Source organism: Mus pahari, chromosome 5 (genome assembly GCF_900095145.1).
Source record: "Mus pahari chromosome 5, PAHARI_EIJ_v1.1, whole genome shotgun sequence".
NCBI classification, from domain to species: domain Eukaryota; kingdom Metazoa; phylum Chordata; class Mammalia; order Rodentia; family Muridae; genus Mus; species Mus pahari.
In genome coordinates this window covers 147,632,932-147,653,554 of record NC_034594.1, presented here as the reverse complement: position 1 = coordinate 147,653,554, position 20,623 = coordinate 147,632,932, and the positions used below count along the sequence as shown (strand labels likewise).

Here is a 20,623-nt window from a genome sequence, read left to right as displayed (position 1 = left end):
ACACACACACACACACACATACACACACACACATACAATGAAAAATGAAATAAATCAGATAGGATCTCTAAAACCAGACTGCTGTATCCCAATCCTGACTCATTTCTGTAAGCTGCCATATGAGCTTGTAGAAATTTTCTCCTGGGACTTTCATTTTCTTACTTTTAAGATAGATACTTTACAATCAAATTACTATCAAAGCAAACTACATGGAAGTGAATCAAGAAAGATGCTATTCAAGGCTGTTGCAGTAGTGAAGAGAAATGTAGATATCGTCAAAACTTAAAACTGTCAGTGAGACAGAAGGGACACTCCGGGCCAGCTGTGCTTGTATATTGGCTGTACCTGAAACAAAGGGGGATTTTCTCATGTCTGTGTGACAGCCAGTGGTTTTGAACCTTGAAGCATGCTAAACATATGCATGTCATTCCATAGGGACCAAGAGGTAGTAATTCCTGGTTGTTGGTTTTCTCCACAGTGATGGGTCTGCCTTAGAGAACAACCAGTGTGAATTGCAAAATTGGTTAAGGGGCTTTTGAAAAGACTCAAAGGAGGAGACAGGGGGGATTTCATAGTGACAAAGTTTCTAAACACAGTGGAGGGTCAGGGCTTTACAGTCTGGAAGTGGGTCTTGGGTGAGCGGTGGTCATCTAGGGGTTCTGATAAATTGGTTCCCAGGAATCTCTTGCAAAAAAGAGGCCAGGCAGGAAAGTAAAGTTATGGTTGATGGCAGAGAGAAGGGCCTCCTGGGAGTGAGGGCAGTGATTGACAGTGGGGATCCCTGACAGAAAGCAGCAAGGATCTGAGACAGGAACTGGAAGCATGAGCTGCTTCAGAGTCAAACAGAGATCCTGAGGGTCCAGCACACGAAGTAACAGTTACTGATGGAGGATGGAGGGTGACAACAAAGAAGGTAACAGTTACAGTCTGATGCAGAACTGAGACGTACCAGCCACAGAGAGAAAATGAACAAAACCGCAGACAAGAGCTCCCATCAAGATGATGAGATGCACCCCAGAGCTGAATTTTGGCTCAGACTTTTTATTGTCTTCTACAGATCCTCTTCCAGCCTGTCCCTCCTTCATGATTGGTCCCTCCTGGGTACCCTTCCTTGAATAGGTTTTTCTCCCTGCCATCCATTAACAGGAACAAACCTTTGTAAAGAGATCAGTTCCTATTTTCAAGGCTGGCCCAAGTTCTGGTGGCCCCTTTCCCCTTTAGAAGAGTCATGTTCAAGTTTGATGCATATAAGGAAAATGTTTAGGCCCCACTTATAATAGCAATGTTAGTCACTTAAAACTTTAAGCAATTTTCAAGAAATATTAGTTACTAATGATTGATAGCATGGCCAGGGTCAAAGGCTCTCTGAAATGAGTTTTGTGATTCTTGATAGAAGATAGCCAGAAAAGGACCATGGCCTAGGACAGACTTTACATACAACTACTAGCAGCAAGGATGAAGAACAGCAGAGTGTATGTATGTTGGAAATAGAAAGATTTTTTATGAAAATGCATGGAGACTAAAAGCTTTGGCTTTGGATACGAGAGAAAAGGGAGTGGGAAGCAGGGATACTTCGGGATAGTAGGACATTGATTAAGGAGGGATGATTGTTCCTCTGGGTGGGTTAGGATCCGTGGGTGTGGAAATCTACACTATCAGGACCTGGTGGCTCTTGACAATTGACTGACCAGCATGAAATATTACGTTAAAGTGGCTCCACACTTTCAGGGATGTGCAGGTCTCTTGGTTACAGCCAGTAGCAGTTAACTGATTAAATGCTCTTATCCCTCCCTCACACAGCCTTGCGTATGTAATCACATAGGACATTTTGCAAGCTTTTTTTTTTTTCTTTCTTACAAGCAGGGTTAACAGTCAAGCCAACCTACCATCAAATTCCTCCTTTGTGAAACAAGTACATTAATTAATTAATCTTTTAAGCTTCCCCCTCGACATAGTAATATGAGATTTAAAGCATCCCCTAATAGCCTGTAGTTTGCCATCTTGGGTTCTAAAAGCCACCATGGGCAGTGGTCAATCAACAGTAGCTGCTATTGCCTGATGCCTAATCAGCCTAACAGCATGTGCTAAATAACCAAAGGGGATACAAGAAGCTCGAGGCTAGTCTTAACCCTGTGGACTTTCCCCCACTCCACCAGAAGGTGCCGGGTGCTCACTGCTGATCCCCCCACTATTCCTCTCAGGCTCCCCATGGGTTGCATCAGTACCAAAAGTGAAATTTTATGACAGCCATTAGAAATGTTTTCAGAAGAAAAATGGAATAGTCAGTTAAAAGTCTTGGATCCTAGATCCTAGTCACTCTCCTAATGAGTTTTTTTTACCCTGATAGATAAAACCATTTGCAGACAAAGAACTGGTAGTGTCCACCTGGCATGTGACTTCTGAGGAAACAGGAGAAATCTGCTTACCCCTCAAGAAAGCACTGAGGACTGCACAGAGAAATGATTCTACCATGCTCCTCCTGGTGGATCAATGAATTGATTGGGCTCACTAACTGTCCATGGATGAGGGATTACTTATAGGCACATGGCTCATTTAGATCAGCCACATTAACAGGAAGGTCACCCACGGGTGGTGACTGTAGAAAGCTTTGTTCCTAGAGCTTCCTTCATGACCCTGGGGCAGCTCAGCCAGTGGGAGAGTCTCTTTCTGGCAATTGTTTACTGTTGCATAACCTGGGGGGGGGGCTGCTCTTGTGAATTTTGTAAGTTTAAGCTTTCTAAGGCTTATAAGTTTGGTTTACTTCCTGAATCTTGTAAGCTTTCCTTCTTCGTGGAATATCTTTCAATCCCAATGGAATTGTTGCATACCACTACCACCACCACCACCATCACCACCACCACTACTGCCATTACAACCTCCACCACCACCACCACCACCACCACTGTCACTATCTCCATTACTACTGCATATCCTTGAGTCAGTGAATACCAAATTTTTATCATGAAAACAAGCCTTCTGCATAAAGCCAGCCCTCTGCTAATGCTGTGCAGAATGTCATGGCTGTTCACTTAGGATGTCCTGGCTGGATAAACACTCTGCATGTGTGCTCAGAAGCAGAGTTGAGATGTTGTCCAAGAATGTCTCCAAAGATTTTGAAAAGGAACTACAGACCTTGGAAAGGAAAAAGAGGAAGAGAGTTCTTTTAAACAGCCTTGTATTTTGTTTGCTTATTTAAAATGGACTGTAACTGTCTTTTTGTTCCCTTCTACCCAGTCCCTCATATCACCCGTCACGTGTCCTGAACCACAGATGAAGATAAAACAGCAAGCCTGCTTGCTTATCACAGGAGAATGGTGGCTCCCAAGGGACAGCTGTCCTGTTACAGAGAAGAGCTAAGAGCAATTTGCTTGTAGTTAGTGATGTAAGCAAAACCCCAGCTTCTTTGGTTATAAGTACTGAAATGAAGAAAAGCAGTAGGAAACTATACAGCTCTGTTGACAGCAGTAATGGGGTGCTCTCCCAGCACTGCATGTTTGCCTGTCTGTCTGTCTGTCTGTCTGTCAGCATTCGCAATTACACTGTAAACGCTAACTCCATTACCTTTCTGTCTCCATTCCATATTTGCAATATAACAACCATCTCGCTTGTTTCCTTTCTGCTTACAGAAATGATCCTAAATTGCCTCTGTAGATAAAATACCATAATCTATTTGAGAGAAAAACAGTGTTTGTACAATTCAGATGATATTTTTCTCAAATATATAATAGTGTACAAATGAGTAAAAACGCTCCTCTTTGTTCTTCAAGGCAGTCTAGAATGTTATAAAAACATCTCTTTTTCATATTTATGTTTCGTCCAAACTGAAAAGCTAGGTCAGTTTGACAGCTACAGGGCTTACAGAGCTGAGTGCTATTGCATGTCCAAAGGGGAACACTGATTGTCCACACATTAATCCACAGGTGAATGTGTTGAGGACATTATCAATTGAATGAAATTAAAGAATTCAATTAAATCTTCCTGGGTTGTGTGAGTGAGTTATACATCCCATGAAGAGAAATAACTACAGGAGATTGAGAATGGATGGTACTAGAAAATATCATCCTGAGTAAGATAACCCAATCACAAAAGAACACACATGGTATGCACTCGCGCGCAGATAAGTGGATATTGGCCCAGAAGTTCAGAATACCCAGGATACAATTCACAGACCACATGAAGATCAAGAAGAAGGAAGACCACAGTGTGGACACTTCAGTACTTCTTAGAAAGGGGATCAAAATACCCATGGAAGGAGATACAGAAACAAAGTTTGGAGCAGAAACTGAAGGAAAGGCTATCCAGGGACTGTCCCACCTGGAGATCCATCCCATACACAATTATCAGACACTATTGTGGATGCCAACAAGTGCTTACTGACAGGAGCCTGATATAGCTGTCTCCTGAGGGGCACTGCCAGTGCCTGACAAATACAGAAGTGGATTCTCACAGCCATCCATTGGACTGAGGACAGGGTCCCCAATGGAGGAACTAGAGAAAGGACCCAAGTAGCTGAAGGGATTTGCAGCCCCATAGGAGGAACAACAATATGAACCAACCAGTACCTCCAGAGTTCCCAGGGACTAAACAACCAACCAAAGAAAACACATGGTGGGGCTCATGGCTCCAGCTGCATATTTAGCAGAGAATGGCCTTGTGGGACACCAATGAGAGGAGAGGCTCTTGGTCTTGTGAAGGTTTGATGCCCCAGTGTAGGGGAATTTCAGGACAAGAAGGGAGAGTGGGTGGGTTAGTGAGCAGGGGGAGAGGATGGGGTGTTTCAGAGGGGAAACTAGGAAAGGGGATAAAATTTGAAATGTAAATAAAGAAAATATCTAATTAAAATAAAAGAATGGAGACTAGATAGAAGGCTGTGAGAAAACAAAGACCCACTTGGATTCCAGTGCCTGTGAAGAATGCTGGTAGCTAATAAACTCTAGGAGAGATAGGAATAAAGTATGCATACTCCACACCCTGACGGTTAAGACTTTCGGCCTCCAGACTGGGAGGGAATATACCCAAATGTTTTCATATCCTTAAATTTTCCCTAGAAAATTAATATATGCATGTTGTATTAGCTAGACCACAGCCCTGGAAACAGCAATTATATGCTTAACCTGTGAAGCAGTTTGTTGACACGTTAGGAAATAAAACATACTTGCCTATAAATATGTTTATAGTACTCTAAATCAAATAAGTATATCAATGATTAATTTGTTAAAATTGGGCCATGCTTCGAGCTTCCTTGTGCTTCTTTCTTCACCAAACTACATTTTTCAGATCTTTCTGCTGTCTTTATTGCAGATCTGAGTATAAGCAGTAAACAGTAGCTATGCCACAACTGGCTCAAACTTTCGTTTATCGGACAACTCAGTCTGTTACTTCTGAATTCAGCCACTCAAGTTTTCAGGACACAGGCAGATTGCAGCTTAGTTATTTGACAGAATACATGTGAATGGCTTCCAGTACAGTTCCCAGTGAAGTTCTTTGTTCTCCTCTAAAATACTGTGAATGGAACCTCTGCTGCCTGTCTTCTCTCAGCATTCTGAAACATTGGTGCAAATCCAACTATATAACATTTCTGGAGCTCATTTCTTTATGGTTTTGTTTTTGTTTCTATTGTCCTGTTGTTGCTGATATGAGAAGTGTGTGTGTGTGTGTGTGTGTGTGTGTGTGTGTGTGTGTGTGTGTGTGAATTTTTTGTGGAGGAATTTAAACCTAATTTGGTATGATATAACCTCTCTCTCCATTGTTTTTTTATATCCCATATTATCTTAACCTGCCTTGTATGCTTCAGGCAATTTCTGCACTAATCTTTTGAGGTATGTTTGCCAATTTCTAAATTAATAGTTTTTTGGTGAACACCTTTCTTGTGACCTGTAAATTAAACAGTAACTATGACCTAGTTAAAGTCTGAACAGATGTCTTGAGTCAGTGATATACTTTGTTTTCTAATGATGTCCTATGCTCTTATGGAAGATATCTAGGGGTGATTATTCAGTTTGAAGAGACATATATAAAGTGGAAAACTAGAGCATTTCAGTGTCTTATTCCAGTATGTCCTGATTCTTACTAGAGACATTTAACTATTGCCTACTAGAAAGCAAAGGTGGGGAAACCTTTGTAAGTGAAATTATTTCAAGAATATGATTTGCAATTTCTTCAATTAAATTGAATAAATACATTTCAATAAATAAAAATAGAAATATAGTTTACTTGATAAAAATGGCAAAATCAGTATAGCAAAACATTAATAAAATTAACATAAAATAAATTTAACATTTAATGCCATTGATCAGTATGAAATGATCATTTAATCTAAAATTTACATACAAGATACTAAACTTTGTTGAGAACAAATTAACCTAAAGGGTTTGCTTTAGTATAAAAGCCTATGAAATTAGGCTTTATTGGTCAATGGTTTTAACGATTATTATAATAGATGTTTAGTTATAGGTAGAGGAATTGAATACATTTTACTTCTTTAGTAATTAAGAAAAATGTTGGCAGTTCTAACAGTGATGAGATTTGTTGCCTGTTTCCATATTTCATGGTATATTCTCAGTAGTGACAGAACAGTGTGTCTGAAGAAGTACTTAGTAGATGAGCAGAGTGAAACTTAAAACTTCAGTCAAATGGAAATAATCCATTCATTCACAGCCATGGCCTTTCTCACATCTTCCAAAAGATGCATTGTACTAATCTTGAACTTTCTTATATAAACCTGAAGGTAATTGGATTTTTTCCAGATACCATAGTTGGGGATGATTTATTTCTTCTTAAGCCCTCACATAGAAAATTTCACACATAGTTACTTATGAGAATGGTTTTCTTCTCTCATGTGACTGTAGACATCTGATAATCATGCTGCCCCCTGGAAAATAAGAAATACTCATACTGTATTAATGAATGAATGTATGAGTTGAGCCATTTCCAGGTTCAAGAAATGACTGAAAAGGTATGTGGCTGACCTAGCAACTATATTAGCCATTCTGTGACATCACTGCGAATAGGAAGGACTTTCTAAAGTTCATTTCTCAAAAATGTGTAGACAAGTGACACATTGCCGGCAAACACACATTGTTCTTGCCAATCTAAAATTTATAAAGTGTTGTGTTGTCACCAGACTTTTGCTACCTTGTGGGTTCTTCTTTATTAAACCCTTCTCCATCCTCCTTTTCCCACCCTTTCAACCACCCTAACATGAGATAGGAGAGAAAATATAATAGAGGAAAAGGAGGCAACATTATCATTAGACTACTTGCTGCTGACTAAGGGCACTGAGATCCTTGGGGCAAATTTATATCTCCACCATCAGCATACCTAATTTCTTGTTTCCTCTTTGCATTTGACTACTTAACAACCTGCAGCCAGCAGCCTCTCAGGGCCCTATCATTTATAGACCCTCTGAAAGGTCCCCAGAATTCCAAACATCACACAATTGCAGAAACTATCTGCAACTGGCAAAATCATGCCTGTGCTAGAGCATGAGACAAATCATAGTCAGCTGCTGTGGATAAACTGACACAGCCCCATATCCCACACCTGGGATTAAAGCAAAACATTTTCCCATAATATTGCTATAGTTTTTAAAGAAACCAAAATTTTCACTGCATTATGTGAGCTGTTCATGTTTTTAAAAATTGACTTTCAGACAGCATTGTATAGAACCTAACATAAGTGCATATAGCTGTTTATACAACCCTGCCTAATTGTCAGCACAATCACATTCTATATACCAGAAAGGGCAAGTGTTAGGGCCAAGTAAGCATTAAGGGGGATGATTTGAGCTCATGGGATCAGTACTGTTGGACTGTGCCCTCTTTGAATTTTTAAGCAGAACTTGAGAGACACAGATAAGAAAAGATTATAAAGGAATAAGACCCTTTTTATAAAGAGAAGGGGCTGGAAATCTAGGATTGGTGATCTGAGTATGCTATTTGACAGCTCAGCGCTTTAAGCCTTTCATGTAGAAGAGACAATCACTGCCATTCTTCGAATGAATGCCCAGTGACAGTGAGGTGACTTGAGGACATTCTCCTCTTCAGTTCCTAGGTGGAGACTTTGCCAAGAGTAGGACATAGCAATGTCAATTACACTATCAAGCTGGCAGTCCTGACCAGGCCAACTCTCGACAGCACCATCACTTTGTTTCATCCCTTTCCAATAGGATATGAAAAAGTCCCTTTGATGATGTTGGGTCACACTGAGGAGCTGGGGTTAGGTAAGATTTCTATAGTTCTACTTTCCAGTAACATCTTAAATCTCTTAATAAGGTTTCGTTGGTGTACATTAAAGGAGGTGGCTGGCTATCAAGGTGCACAGTTTCAGTGGCAGACATAAGCCAGAGGGTGGAGAGCAGAGTCTGTCAGTGTGAGTCCCCTGATGCAGCTTGTTTAAAACTGACCATAGAGAGCAACACAGTGGGCATGGCTGGCCCACACATCTTTTTCTTCCTGTATTGAATCACTCATTTACATGTCCATTTGAGCCTCTTTCCCATCAATTGATACAAAGAGAGAACAGCAGTCAATAAGAGAAATGATGATGTGGCTCACCCTTGTATCCTCCGGGTAGCTGACCGTTTCTGGGTTATCCTTTGAGTTCCAGGTGACTATAGCTGAGATGGTTCATTCTCAGCCTCACTTCCTTTCTGCTTCTCTTTCCACTTCAGTGTTTCATTTTACTACATAGTCCAGGAGAGCTTCAAACTAGCCATCTTCCCTCAACCTCTCAATCCCATCTCTTATTTTTTTTTGAGCATCATAGCTTTGTGGGAAAAGCCTGGGACCTTTGATGGATTCCTTCCTAGATTTCAGTGACTCATTTTTGTCCTTAGAAGTCTTTTGTACCTGCCCTGTGCTGTTGCTACCTGTTGTTCAGTTTCTCAGCATTGGGTGTACATTGTGGTCTATCTCCTGAGCATGAGCAGTGTAAGCTCTCTTCTCCATATTTATTAATACTGCTGCCACTTTTATCCATAGGTATCCTGATATTCAAGTAGAAAGATCCTGATTCATTCTGTGTGTGTGTGTGTGTTTGGCATAGATTATTTCTATCTTAGGCTGACCTAGAACTCACTATCTTCCCACCTTAGGCCCACAAGTGCTAATGTTATAGGCCTGTCCCATTACAGTTAACTCTTACTTCCCACCTGGCTTCCATATCTGTAACTCAAGAGGCAGTAGGCACTTTGGGATCTAGTTCTATTTCTCCAGTTCCTCTTGCTGTCCTTGCTGTAGATTCGGAGGTTGCCTCTCCCTCTCTAGCTCCTTCAGTGGACTGCCTGTCTTTTCTATCTGCCATTCTGTCAGGCTAGTTTTACCCTGGTGCAGGAAGGAGTGGGAGGGGGGGCAAACATCCGTCAGCTTTTAGGACTCTATGGATGCATGGATTTTTCTGAAAAGATAGATTCTTGTCCTCTAAGGGTCAACCACATACTTTCTGTGAAAGATTCCACTGTAACTTGAAAAGAAATAGAAAAACAAAATTCACCCTAACGAATCAGAATTGGAAATCATAATCTCCCAGCCCTCTCTTAAAGGATTTAGGCTACATGAGTCTATACAAAAAAAATCATTTCATTTTACTTTTGATATGTATTCCATTTGGCTAAAATGGAATGCATCCCAGTCCTGGTTAGAGGCCAGAGCAATCTGTATGTGACTTACACAGATATATGAAAACTGACTTAATATGTGACTTTACCAGGCACTGGGCCACACTGACAGAGGAAAAGCCATTTGGGAAGGAGGTGGTGACACAGTTGCTGATGAGATGATCAGGCTTTGATAGAGCTCAAACTTTTCTACCATAGGTCCCCAAAATATATTAATTTGAAAGTCATAAAACCACAGATAGGCTGATCTTATGAATGTTAACTAACATATTGTTGCATTTCTGGAAGCTCTTGTTGTAAGGAGTTTAATTTAATTTGTGCCTCTTGCTCTCCAGGGAGGAGAGAACCAAAAAATCCTAATTTTCAGTTTTATTATTGGTATATTATGTATGGTCAACTTTTATTCCTTTCTCTGCCGTGAACCTATCATTGGAGGAATTAGTGCAGAGAGGGGTTCTAACTCCAATGGGACTTCCTCCTGATGTGCTTAAATCATTGAATTTGGGGTTTCTCTGTATTTAATAAGTCCAACAATGTTTAACTAGAAGAAAGAGTTCATAGAATAATCTCTGTGGCCAATACTTAGGAGGTGGGCTGGCATCATTACCTGGTTTCCATTCCAACAAGGTATAGGGTGAGCACTGCAAAGCAAGGTTTCCTTTAATCACTTAAGTCCAGAATTTCCAAGACCATGTTTTTCTCATGATTTATAATTATCATCATATCATCACCACCACCACCACCACCACCACCACTATAGATGTTATTTTTCTTTTTGCATCATCTTTCAATCTGAATAATCTGTCTTTGATATAGCAATTTCATGAGCAAGCTAATATTCCCTTTTCCCAGCTCACACTCAGGGTTTCTCTGTATAGCCCTGACTATCCTGGAACTCACTTTGTAGGCCAGGCTGGCCTCGAACTCAGAAATCTGCCTGCCAGCCTGGCATGGTGGCGCACGCCTTTAAGCCCAGCACTCGGGAGGCAGAGGCAGGTGGATTTCTGAGTTTCGAGGCCAGCTGGTCTACAAAGTGAGTTCCAGGACAGCCAGGGCTACACAGAGAAACCCTGTCTTGAAAAACCAAAAAAAAAAAAAAAAAAAAAAAAAAAAAAAAAAAAAAAGAAAGAAAGAAAGAAATCCGCCTGCCTCTGCCTCCCGAGTGCTGGGATTAAAGGCGTGCGCCACCACGCCCGGCTGCAAAGGTCTTAAACACACTGTTGCATGTTTTCTGTAATCTCTTTGTGGCAATACATTCCCATTTCCCTAACGCTCCTATCAGGATTCGACCTTCCAGCTTTGGGGTTTGTTATCCTTATCCTGGATTCTTCTGCCACGCATTCATATAATAGATTATATAATAGATGCATATAATAGATTCAAATGCTTTTTTTTTCTTTACACCGACAACTCAAACCTTACTTTACCCCCAACATGTGACTTTCTTCACTGCCGTCATGATGATTTGAATAGTTAATTGCTTACTGTCTCTCTACCTCCAACAAAATATAATAAAGATTTTTTTTTTCTTACTGGCGTCTCCCTAGTTCTGAGGAAACAACTGTCATGCAAAGTTGAGTCAAGGCAAAGTTGGAATAGGTGTGTTAATCTCACACAGAGGAGATATTACAACAAGAGACATAAGTAATAAAGAGGGTTATTGAATTATCTGTCATCAACTATTCGTTCCTAAAGAGGAGACAAACGGTAATCCACATGGGACTAGAAGAGAGCCTTATAGCACACAAGAAGACATAGAGCTCGACCCTCAGTGCCTGCTCCCTCACTTTCATAGCAGCTATGTCCCAGTAGCCCCTTTCCTGAAGGCATCCCCACCTGCCATAGCCTGTACATATTCCCTCTCCTGGCTCTGAAACAGTCAAGTTAATCATTCAAATCTAAAGATCTCGCTAGGATCCAAATAAGAGAGAGAACGCATGCAGAGCGTGCATCTGGTCTGGCTTACTTCGCTCAGTATAATTCTTTTCCAATTCTGTTTATTTACTTGAAAATTTTATAACCTCATTTCTTTATATTTTTAATTGTAATAGACCAAGATTTAAAACACATTTGATATCCACTGAGACAATCAATTGGTTTTTACATCTCATTCATATTAGTTATAGACAATTGGGAAATTGGGCTTTGCATTCTAAGTTATATCCAATTTCAAACTGTAATAAGATGTGAACTTTTAATACTATGCAAATTGAATTCTCTTTAAAGGTGCCTGGTGTATAACATTCCAGAAAAAATTCTCCTATGTTCTTTTAGTGAAATAAATTCTTTTTTGTAGATGTATGTTTATGGATGTGATATACGTGTGTGTTGTGGGTGGGTCTGTGTGCCTGAGACATGGTTGTCTGGCAGTTAGCAAGCCATAGCCATTTCTCTTCACCTCCCATAGCATTGGGCTACAAGTGTATGCAAAAGTCATAGCCATGTTTTTAGGTGGGTACTGAGATCTGATTCAATGACCCCATTGCTTGTACAAGTGTGCTTACCCACTGAACCACCTATCTAGTCCTACACAGTAAATTCTTTACTTAAAGAGATGAAATTATAAAAACATAATCGCACACAACTATACCACAAGGTTCCTTTAAATAGCTAGTATGCATAAAGTGTGTCTTTCTTCATACGCCAAAAAAGAACCTCGTACTCTGTCTGAGTCAGGGTTTCTATTCCTGCACAAACATCATGACCAAGAAGCAAATTGGGGAGGAAAGGGTTTATTAGGCTTACATTTCCATACTACTGTTGATCACCAAAGGATGCAGGACTGGAGCTCAAGCAGGTCAGAAAGCAGGAGCTGATGTAGAAGCCATGGAGGGATGTTCTTTACTGGCTTGCTTCTACTGGCTTGCTCAGCCTGCTATCTTATAGAACCCAAGACTACCTACCAGCCCAGAGATGGTCCCACCCACAAGGGGCCCTCCCCCTTGGTCACTAGTTGAGAAAATGCCTTACAGCTGGATCTCATGGAGGCATTTCCCCAACTGAAGCTCCTTTCTCTGTGATAACTCCAGCTGTGTCAAGTTGACACAAAATTAGCCAGTACACTGTTCTTCAGAAATACAGTAATTCCACAGAGCAAAGCCAGGTTGTACTTCTAAGATGGAAATGCATATTCATTTTATTAAAAAAATCTGACTCCAAATGCCTCCCCAACTGAGGAAATGTAGAGGAAGCTGAAAGGAAGCTATTGTGTTCATGCCTTGTTTTGTCTGTCAAGATCTGTTCTTTCTAAAATGTGTTTCAGTTCACCTATACTGCAATATTTATGCTATATGATCTTTCTCCCCTCCTCTGAGTAAAGAAGAATAGGAATCCCATCCCAAGCTGAGAATCAGAAACTGTGCAAACACAATTTCATCCTCAAACTAATCAGTAGCTTCAGTTCCAGAGATGTAAGAGCAGGAGCTATGAGACTTCAGTCCACTTTGTTGTGGGGCAAATGGTAACAGCCAATGAACCTGTCACCTGTTAGGGCTGGTCTTGTGTTGGCACAATGCAGGTAACTGCAGCTGATGCCTGTTAATGATTACATTAACTGTATCATGTTTAAACAATCACATCTCTTCACCTTTTACCATATCTTATGGCTCTTATGAATTTCCTGTTCCATCTTCTGCACTGTTTCATGAGCTTTCGAGGGGGTGGTATGAGTGACTTATTTAGGGCTGGCCCCACATCTGCTGCCTGTTTTCTGCACCTTGGTCACCCATGAGTGCATCCAGCACTGGTCATTAGGAGTGGATTCTCTGGTTCAGACTGGTTGTTTTTCTCTACTTGGCCTGACATCATCTGTGGGCTTGTTGCACACCTCCTTTATAAAATTGACATATGCCCCCTACATCTTTACATTCTCCAGGTCTTTTATCATGTAGAAATGTTAGATTGTGTCAAAGGCCTCTTCTGTATCTAATGAAATGTTCATGTAGCTTCTGGTTTTTTGTTTGTTTGTTTTTCTTTTGTTTTTTCGAGACAGGGTTTCTCTGTGTAGCCCTGGCTGTCCTGGAACTCTCTAGACCAGGCTGGCCTCGAACTCAGAAATCTGCCTGGCTCTGCCTCCCGAGTGCTGGATTAAAGGCGTGTGCCACCACACCCGGCTGTGGTTTCTGTTTCTAAGTTAGTTTTTGTGATGGATCATGTTTAATTATTTATATATGTTGAAATGTCCTGCCTCTCTAGATGAAGCTGACTTGATCATGGTGGATGATCAAATTTGGTTTTTAATATGTGTGCAATTGTGTGACTATGTGTGCAATTGTGCCTGTGTATGCATGTGTGGCTCACCATTTCAATTATACTGGCTAGCTAATAACCCCCTGAGGGCGGCCTATCTGCAGCTCCTGTTGCTGGAGTTCAAGTACAAACTGCCACACATGTCTTTTTCAGAAGTGCTGGGATCTACAATCAAATCCTCATACTCACTCTGCAAGTCATCTACACATCCCCATGTGGACCTTTGCCTATTTTGTATAATGTGAAACTCTCAATCATGTCTGTCTGTTACATGCAATTCTATATATAACTTGTTTCATCTCTAGTCTCGTTAGCATCTTAAATCTCTAGGGGGTGGCTTTTAACACTATGAGGCATAGGTTACCTTGAGGCACTGTGGAGTGCATCTGTGCCTGGGCCACTGGCTCCAGCTGGTTCTAGTTGGTCTTAACTGGGGTGTTTCTGCCTTGCCATGGGTTTTCTGATGTGCTAATTTTGCAGCTCTGGTCTAGGGCTTTCAGGATCTCATTTTCCTTGACCCTGACCCTTTCCTTCTACTTCAACTCTGTGGCTCAGGATGTCCTAGAAAACACTGTGTAGTCCTGATCAACCTCAGCCTCACAAGCCACCTTCAGGCTCCAAAATGCTGGCGTTACAGAGGTGAACCAGCACTCCTGGTCTCTCTCTCTCTCTCTCTCTCTCTCTCTCTCTCTCTCTCTCTCTCTCTCTCTCACACACACACACACACACACACACACATTAGCATTGTACCTACAGTTTCTTAAGGCACGTTGACTGTGTTATTTGTCTGCTGAAAAACATGTGCCTTATTGATTAAGAAAAAAATCCATTTTTAAACCTAAAATTCTAGATCTGCCAAATGAATATATCTTTCTCTGACTCTCAATTTCTTTCCCTAGCACTCAATATATAGATAGAGAACAATAAATGGAGTCTACTGTTTATTATGTTAGAGTACTGTGACAACTCCATTTTTCATATTCATAAATAAAATGTAGTCATTAGACTGTAGCAGATACTTGTAGAAGTTAGGTCTGGTTCTTCTCCCAGCTCCATGATCCAAGAAATAAGACTCAGACTGAAAATTTATTTACAAACGTATTTTGTACACATATTTATAGTCATTTGGCTAGGCTCCTCTTTGACAAAATCATAAATTAACCCATTTATTCTAATCTACATTCTGTCACATGGCTGGTTACTTGTGTTCAGGTATCATGTGTCTGTTTTGTCACATCTTTCTGGGTGAATCTCCAATCCTCACTGTATCCCAGAATTCTTTCTTCCCTGACGTGGATGTCCAAACTTCTATTCTACACTTTCCTATTGGCCATGGTTTTTTTTTTTTAAATTGATAGGTAATACATCTATATAATGCACAAGATATTCTCTCTACAATTCCCCCTTGTAATCCAATAAAAGGTTTTTCTTTTAAATATAAATGCAATACAATGGTAACAATTATGGAAATTATTAGGTAATAGTTACACTCAAAAAGCCCAGTCTTTTGTATTGGGCAAGTCAGAAGAAAGTATTCTACTATCTATTATATCCTGGTGAGTTCAGAGTTCTGTATTTAATTCAATATGTATCCTAACTTTCATTATCAACTTGAAAACATCTTCTTAGACCTAGAATATCTTCATAATTTTAAACAACTTAAGATTTGAGTAAGACTACTATTTAGTCTTCAACCTCATCAGAGACTAGAGAAGGAAAAATATTACTTGATTATACAGGAAGTGAAGGGACGCAGTTTCCAAAAATTATAGAAATGACAAAAACAACTGGCTCCCTTGATAGTCCCCAATATTCTAAAAAATATTGGCGTATCATAGCCAGCCTTCTGATTGAGCCTATCTGACAGACTTTTTGTGAAGCAGGGATTGTGAAGGATTTGCTTACCCTGTGTTGGCAGAGCTTGGCAGTCAACTTCCCTGTATCCATTTGTCCTTTCTTGACAACATTCTGTCAGCAGATGAAGTTAGGGCATTTTTGTTCAGTGGCTAGCTCACCATAAATGATGCTATCTCCAAATGGAGGTCCTTTAGTGTTCATCTTCTTCCAAGTCAAGTGGGGTACTGCCAGGAGTTGACTTGTCTCAATGTTTAAAAAGTTTTAAATTAATAAGGGTATCTTTAAATGTCATATTCTGTGGGTCTCTGAGGTTTTTGAAGATCATCTATCTATTCATAGCATATTTGAACAAGCAAATTTTGCCTTTTTCCAACGACCTATTATCTGTTTAACCCAGAATTCATATTTCTGTGATCTAGACTAGTATGTGACATTACCATGAATTTGTCTGATTATTGTTTTTCTTAACCAGCCCTTATAGTTCATAACTTCCACTTTTAAATTAATTTTTATTGGATATTTTATTTATTTACATTTCAATTGTTATCCCCTTTTCCAGTTTCCCCTCCAGAAACCCCCATCCCATTCCCCTCCCCCCTGCTTCTATGAGGGTGCCCCCCTACCCTCCCACCCACTCCCACATCACCACCCTGGCATTCCCCTACACTGGGGTATCAATCCATCACAGGTCCAATGGCCTCTCCACCCATTGATAGCAGACAAGGCCATCCTCTGCTACATATGCGGCTGGAGCCGTGAGTCCCTCCATGTGTACTCTTCGGTTGGTAGTTTAGTCCCTGGCATCTCTGGGGGGGATCGAGTTGGTTGATATTGTTGTTCTTCTATGGGGTTGCAAACTCCTTCAGCTCCTTCAGTCCTTTCTCTAACGCCTCCATTTTTAGTCGTCCCATATGGTTTGGTATAGCAACTTTCAGGAGGACTATAAATTTATGTTGCATATTTAAAAATTATATAAGTACAATGCCTCAAATAAACATTGAAAACATACACACATAATGTGTATCAAAAATAATCTTAAATTTGTATCAATACACAATAAACTATACCAATGTATCAAAAATAATCTTATTTTTTTATATCAATATACAAAATTCTGTATGAATGTAACAAAATATAACCTCAATTTTGTGTCAAAATACTAAGATCTCTATCAATGTAAGTGGCTATAAAATGTTTTTCAGTTTAAGACTAGAGTCAATAATCTACCTCCTGTTTTTTCTTACTATTCCTATAATATTCATGTAATTTCCCCTCTTTCTCCTCAATCCCCTTCCTTAAGAAAGAAAAAAAAAAGGAAAGAAAGAAATAAAGAAATCCTTGAGTCTAAGTTCTTAAATTTTTCTTTATCCCTGTTCAAGACAATAACTATTTTTAACCAGCTTCTATTAAAAGACTACGACCATCCAACACACCTTCAAAGTCCAAAAATCAGCCACCCCATCTCTTGTGCCTGAGGCATAGTTTTCTTATCATTGTTTTCTGTTGATTTCTGACATCCTTTGGGGGAGGGGGCAAGAAAATTAGAAAAAATGGGTGTCTTCAGAAAGATGGCTGTAGCATTTGGTGCCCGGTATCTGTAGACTGAGAAAGTGCAGGCTTAAATGAAGTCCCGACTGGAACCATCTGAAAGGCTGGATCAGGTGAGCTAGCTGTTTTGAAGCTGTCCTGGAAGCAAGTCTTTAGAGAAGAAAACATTGATATAGTCTTATGTAGATTTAGGCAGGAAGCTGGAAAAGTAAGACTTAGCATCTAAGCATCCAGAGGGTGAATCTTGTCAGGGCTGCCCTTTTGGCTGATTTTTTTTTTCCTGTGAACATGAAGTTTACAGATGTAATAAATATTTCTGTATTAATGTATTATGGAATGTGTGATGTTCACCTATCAGTTAAAGATGATTCTTTGCTCTCCGTTTGAGCAGGTGAAAGACAACTGTCTTTCTTTAAAACCTAGTTTGATCGTATAACCAAACTGTAAAATAAGTCTCCATCTGTGCCATATAAAAAGATTGCATGATGAATTTTGGGGACTTTGTAGCCAACAAGAGATACTTTCTCATTTCTTGTTAGGAAGCAGGGACCTGGTTTACTTAGATTTATGAACTCCTCACTTGTGTGCAGGCACTGTATATCAGTCAAAGATGAATTTCAATCTCTGCTTTGAGAACTACTTTTTTCTTCTCATACAATAATCCCAACCCCAGCCTCTTGTCCCTCCACTCCTTCCAGTCCCTACACACACACACACACACACACACACACACACACACACACACACACCCCAAGATCCACTCATCTTCCTTTATTTTCTTCAGAAAAGAGAATGTCTCCTAGGGATATCAACCAAATGTGGCATAGCAAAATGCAATAAGGCTAGGCACAAACCCTCCTATCAAGGCTGGGCAAGGCAATCCAGTAGGAGGAAAAGGGTCTTGAAACTGGGAAAAGACAGCAGTGCTGCCCATTCCCACAGCTATGAGTTCCACAAGAAGACCAAGCTAAACAATCACCTTGTATGTGCTAAGGACCTAGTGCAGACCCATACAGCCTCCATGACTGCCACTAAAGTTTCTGTGAGCCCCTATGAATCTTGCTTAGTTGATTCTGTGGCCATGTTCTCCTTGTAGGAATATTCCTTAAGGATTTGATTACAGATCTGTGACTGCTTTGTCCATACTCAGATAAAGGAGTCAGATATTTCTGAGATAAGCTCTGGTGGCTGTTGTACCTGAGAAAACAAAGGGGAGGGTCAAGGGAAGTTCTCTGGTACCCATGAATCTTGAGGCTCTTGGAAATGAACACACTGCATGTAATCAGAAAGAATAGCACTATAATGTCACAGGGGCCTATCACCTGCAAGGCATACTAAAGATCCAAAGACATTCTAGGCCTGGATTGACATAATACAAGGACAAGATAAGGACAATCAGAAATGGGGAAGGGAATCTTTTGGAAAATTGTACTCATGCCATAGTAAGATTTATACCTGAAAAATCGCATCCAATAAACTTAATGATTTAAGCGTTTAAATCAATGAAATCATAATATATGTATATATGTACCATTAATGACAAATCATATTTAATAATTTTCTATCTTGCATCTTGGCTCACTAGAGAAATGTATTCACAGTGGCATTTTGGGTACTTTATCTGTGAATGATCCTTCACAGCTTATTGCAATGATTAAAAGAGTTTTTACTGAAATGAGAATCCAAAGTGGAGCGTTCTTAATGTTAAATGCATAAACAAAAGGTTCACATCTATTTGTGTTTTTCTTTTTCTAGGGTCAGACATTGTTCAGTGGTTAATAAAGAACTTAACTATAGAAGATCCAGGTAAATAAATCATTTTCCCATTGCTAGACTTTATATTTTTCTTTGTGGTCTTGATAAACATGTTTTTCTCAAGGCAATTTAAAGTAATAGTCAAGCAAACCTCATGATAATGAACATAATTAAACATTAACTGTATGGTTAGCATTTATACAAAGTCAACATACATTCAACTAACATTATATATACTTGTATAATTTGCTCCACATATATAATATTCACATATATAATAATCCATTTTATATTAATTATGGTTACTTGTGATTTTTGAATAGATTTTTGGCTATATATCAATAAACAATTATACATGTAATTTATAGCAAATGAAATAATGAAATATTCCTTTAGGACACTTTAAAGTGAATCTCAGTAATTTATCATTTTTCCTTAGCTCTATTTTTGAATGAGATTTAAAAACAATTTGTTTTTTGTAATACTGATTTGTGTGTGAGTTTGTGTGTGTGTGTGTGTGTGTGTGTGTGTGTGTGTGTTTCATATTCTCACTAAAATTCTGAACACATTTACTCTGGTAGACATGGTCAGTTCTGAAACAGAGCTCTAAATTCCCAAGTGTGAAACCAGTCTTACCAGCTTACATTTTGTGTTTCCTGGAAGAAACCCCTACACATACGAGGCATTTGGTGACTTTTGAAAATATGTGAAAGCCTTTCATGTGTGGCCAACTGTTTATGCCACTGAAATACAAATGAGTCTGCTTCTAAGAGGAGAAGCTGACAATCCAACAGCTTCTAAGGAGCTGTGATTTCAGCTGCAATTTCCTTTCAGGGGAGGGATGGCATGGTGGAGGGCAGAGTGGGCATACACTGACATGGACCAGCCTCCACCTACTGTCTAGCACGGAAGTATTATATCTTCTGTTCCCATGCTCCAGATTGCCACATTTGAATTATTTAAACTTGATACATTGTGGAGATAATGCCACTTACTTTGGAATAATTTAATGAAACTACGCCATCGAAAAATGTAGCATAATTCTGCATAAATCAATCTATATGTACCTTTGCTCATCTGATACATAAGCTTTGAATACACTTCCAAAGGTGTTAATCAGTGAACGACGCAGCTATTATATAGCACTGCATTGTCATTAAATGGGAGAGTAAGTACTTACAATGAAAGGAGATCATGCTTTTGTCAAGTTCATGATTCGGTTTTATGTGATGTTCCATATTCGCACAACTATAGCCGTTCCTAAATGTGCTACTTATTTGCAACCAACTATCAATCATACAGATAATATAGATCAAAGCATTAAAAAATGCGAAGAATATTTTTCAATAGTGATTTAGTAGTTTCTCTTTTAAAAATTTTGGTGTATAATGTACCCTGTAGTCCATCCTTACTTGAAATTCACCATGAAGCCCACGCATTTTAGCTATATTATGAGAAGCAAAAATTGGTTTTTAACTTGTGGGTTTGTTATTTGAATGAAAAACTTTACCGTATACAGAGCATAAGCCTCTGTGTTAGGTTTTAAAATATAAAATGCAATGGTATAACATTGCACACAAAATATCTCTGGTAACTACT

The 20,623-nt window shown here is 39.5% G+C and overlaps 1 protein-coding gene across 11 annotated transcripts in view; it reads left to right on the top strand.

Annotated features, from left to right (window-relative positions):
* The window catches only part of Rgs7 (regulator of G protein signaling 7), a 400,387-nt gene that overhangs the window by 257,297 nt on the left and 122,467 nt on the right, over positions 1-20,623 (top strand). For 10 of the 11 annotated variants that reach the window (XM_029538601.1, XM_021197429.2, XM_021197428.2 and 7 more), the window contains one exon: positions 19,025-19,075. The exons of the other annotated variant lie outside the window; for it this stretch is intronic. In XM_029538601.1, coding sequence (XP_029394461.1) covers positions 19,025-19,075 — 51 coding nt within the window. The remainder of the gene's footprint in view (positions 1-19,024; positions 19,076-20,623) is intronic. 11 annotated transcript variants of the gene reach the window in all.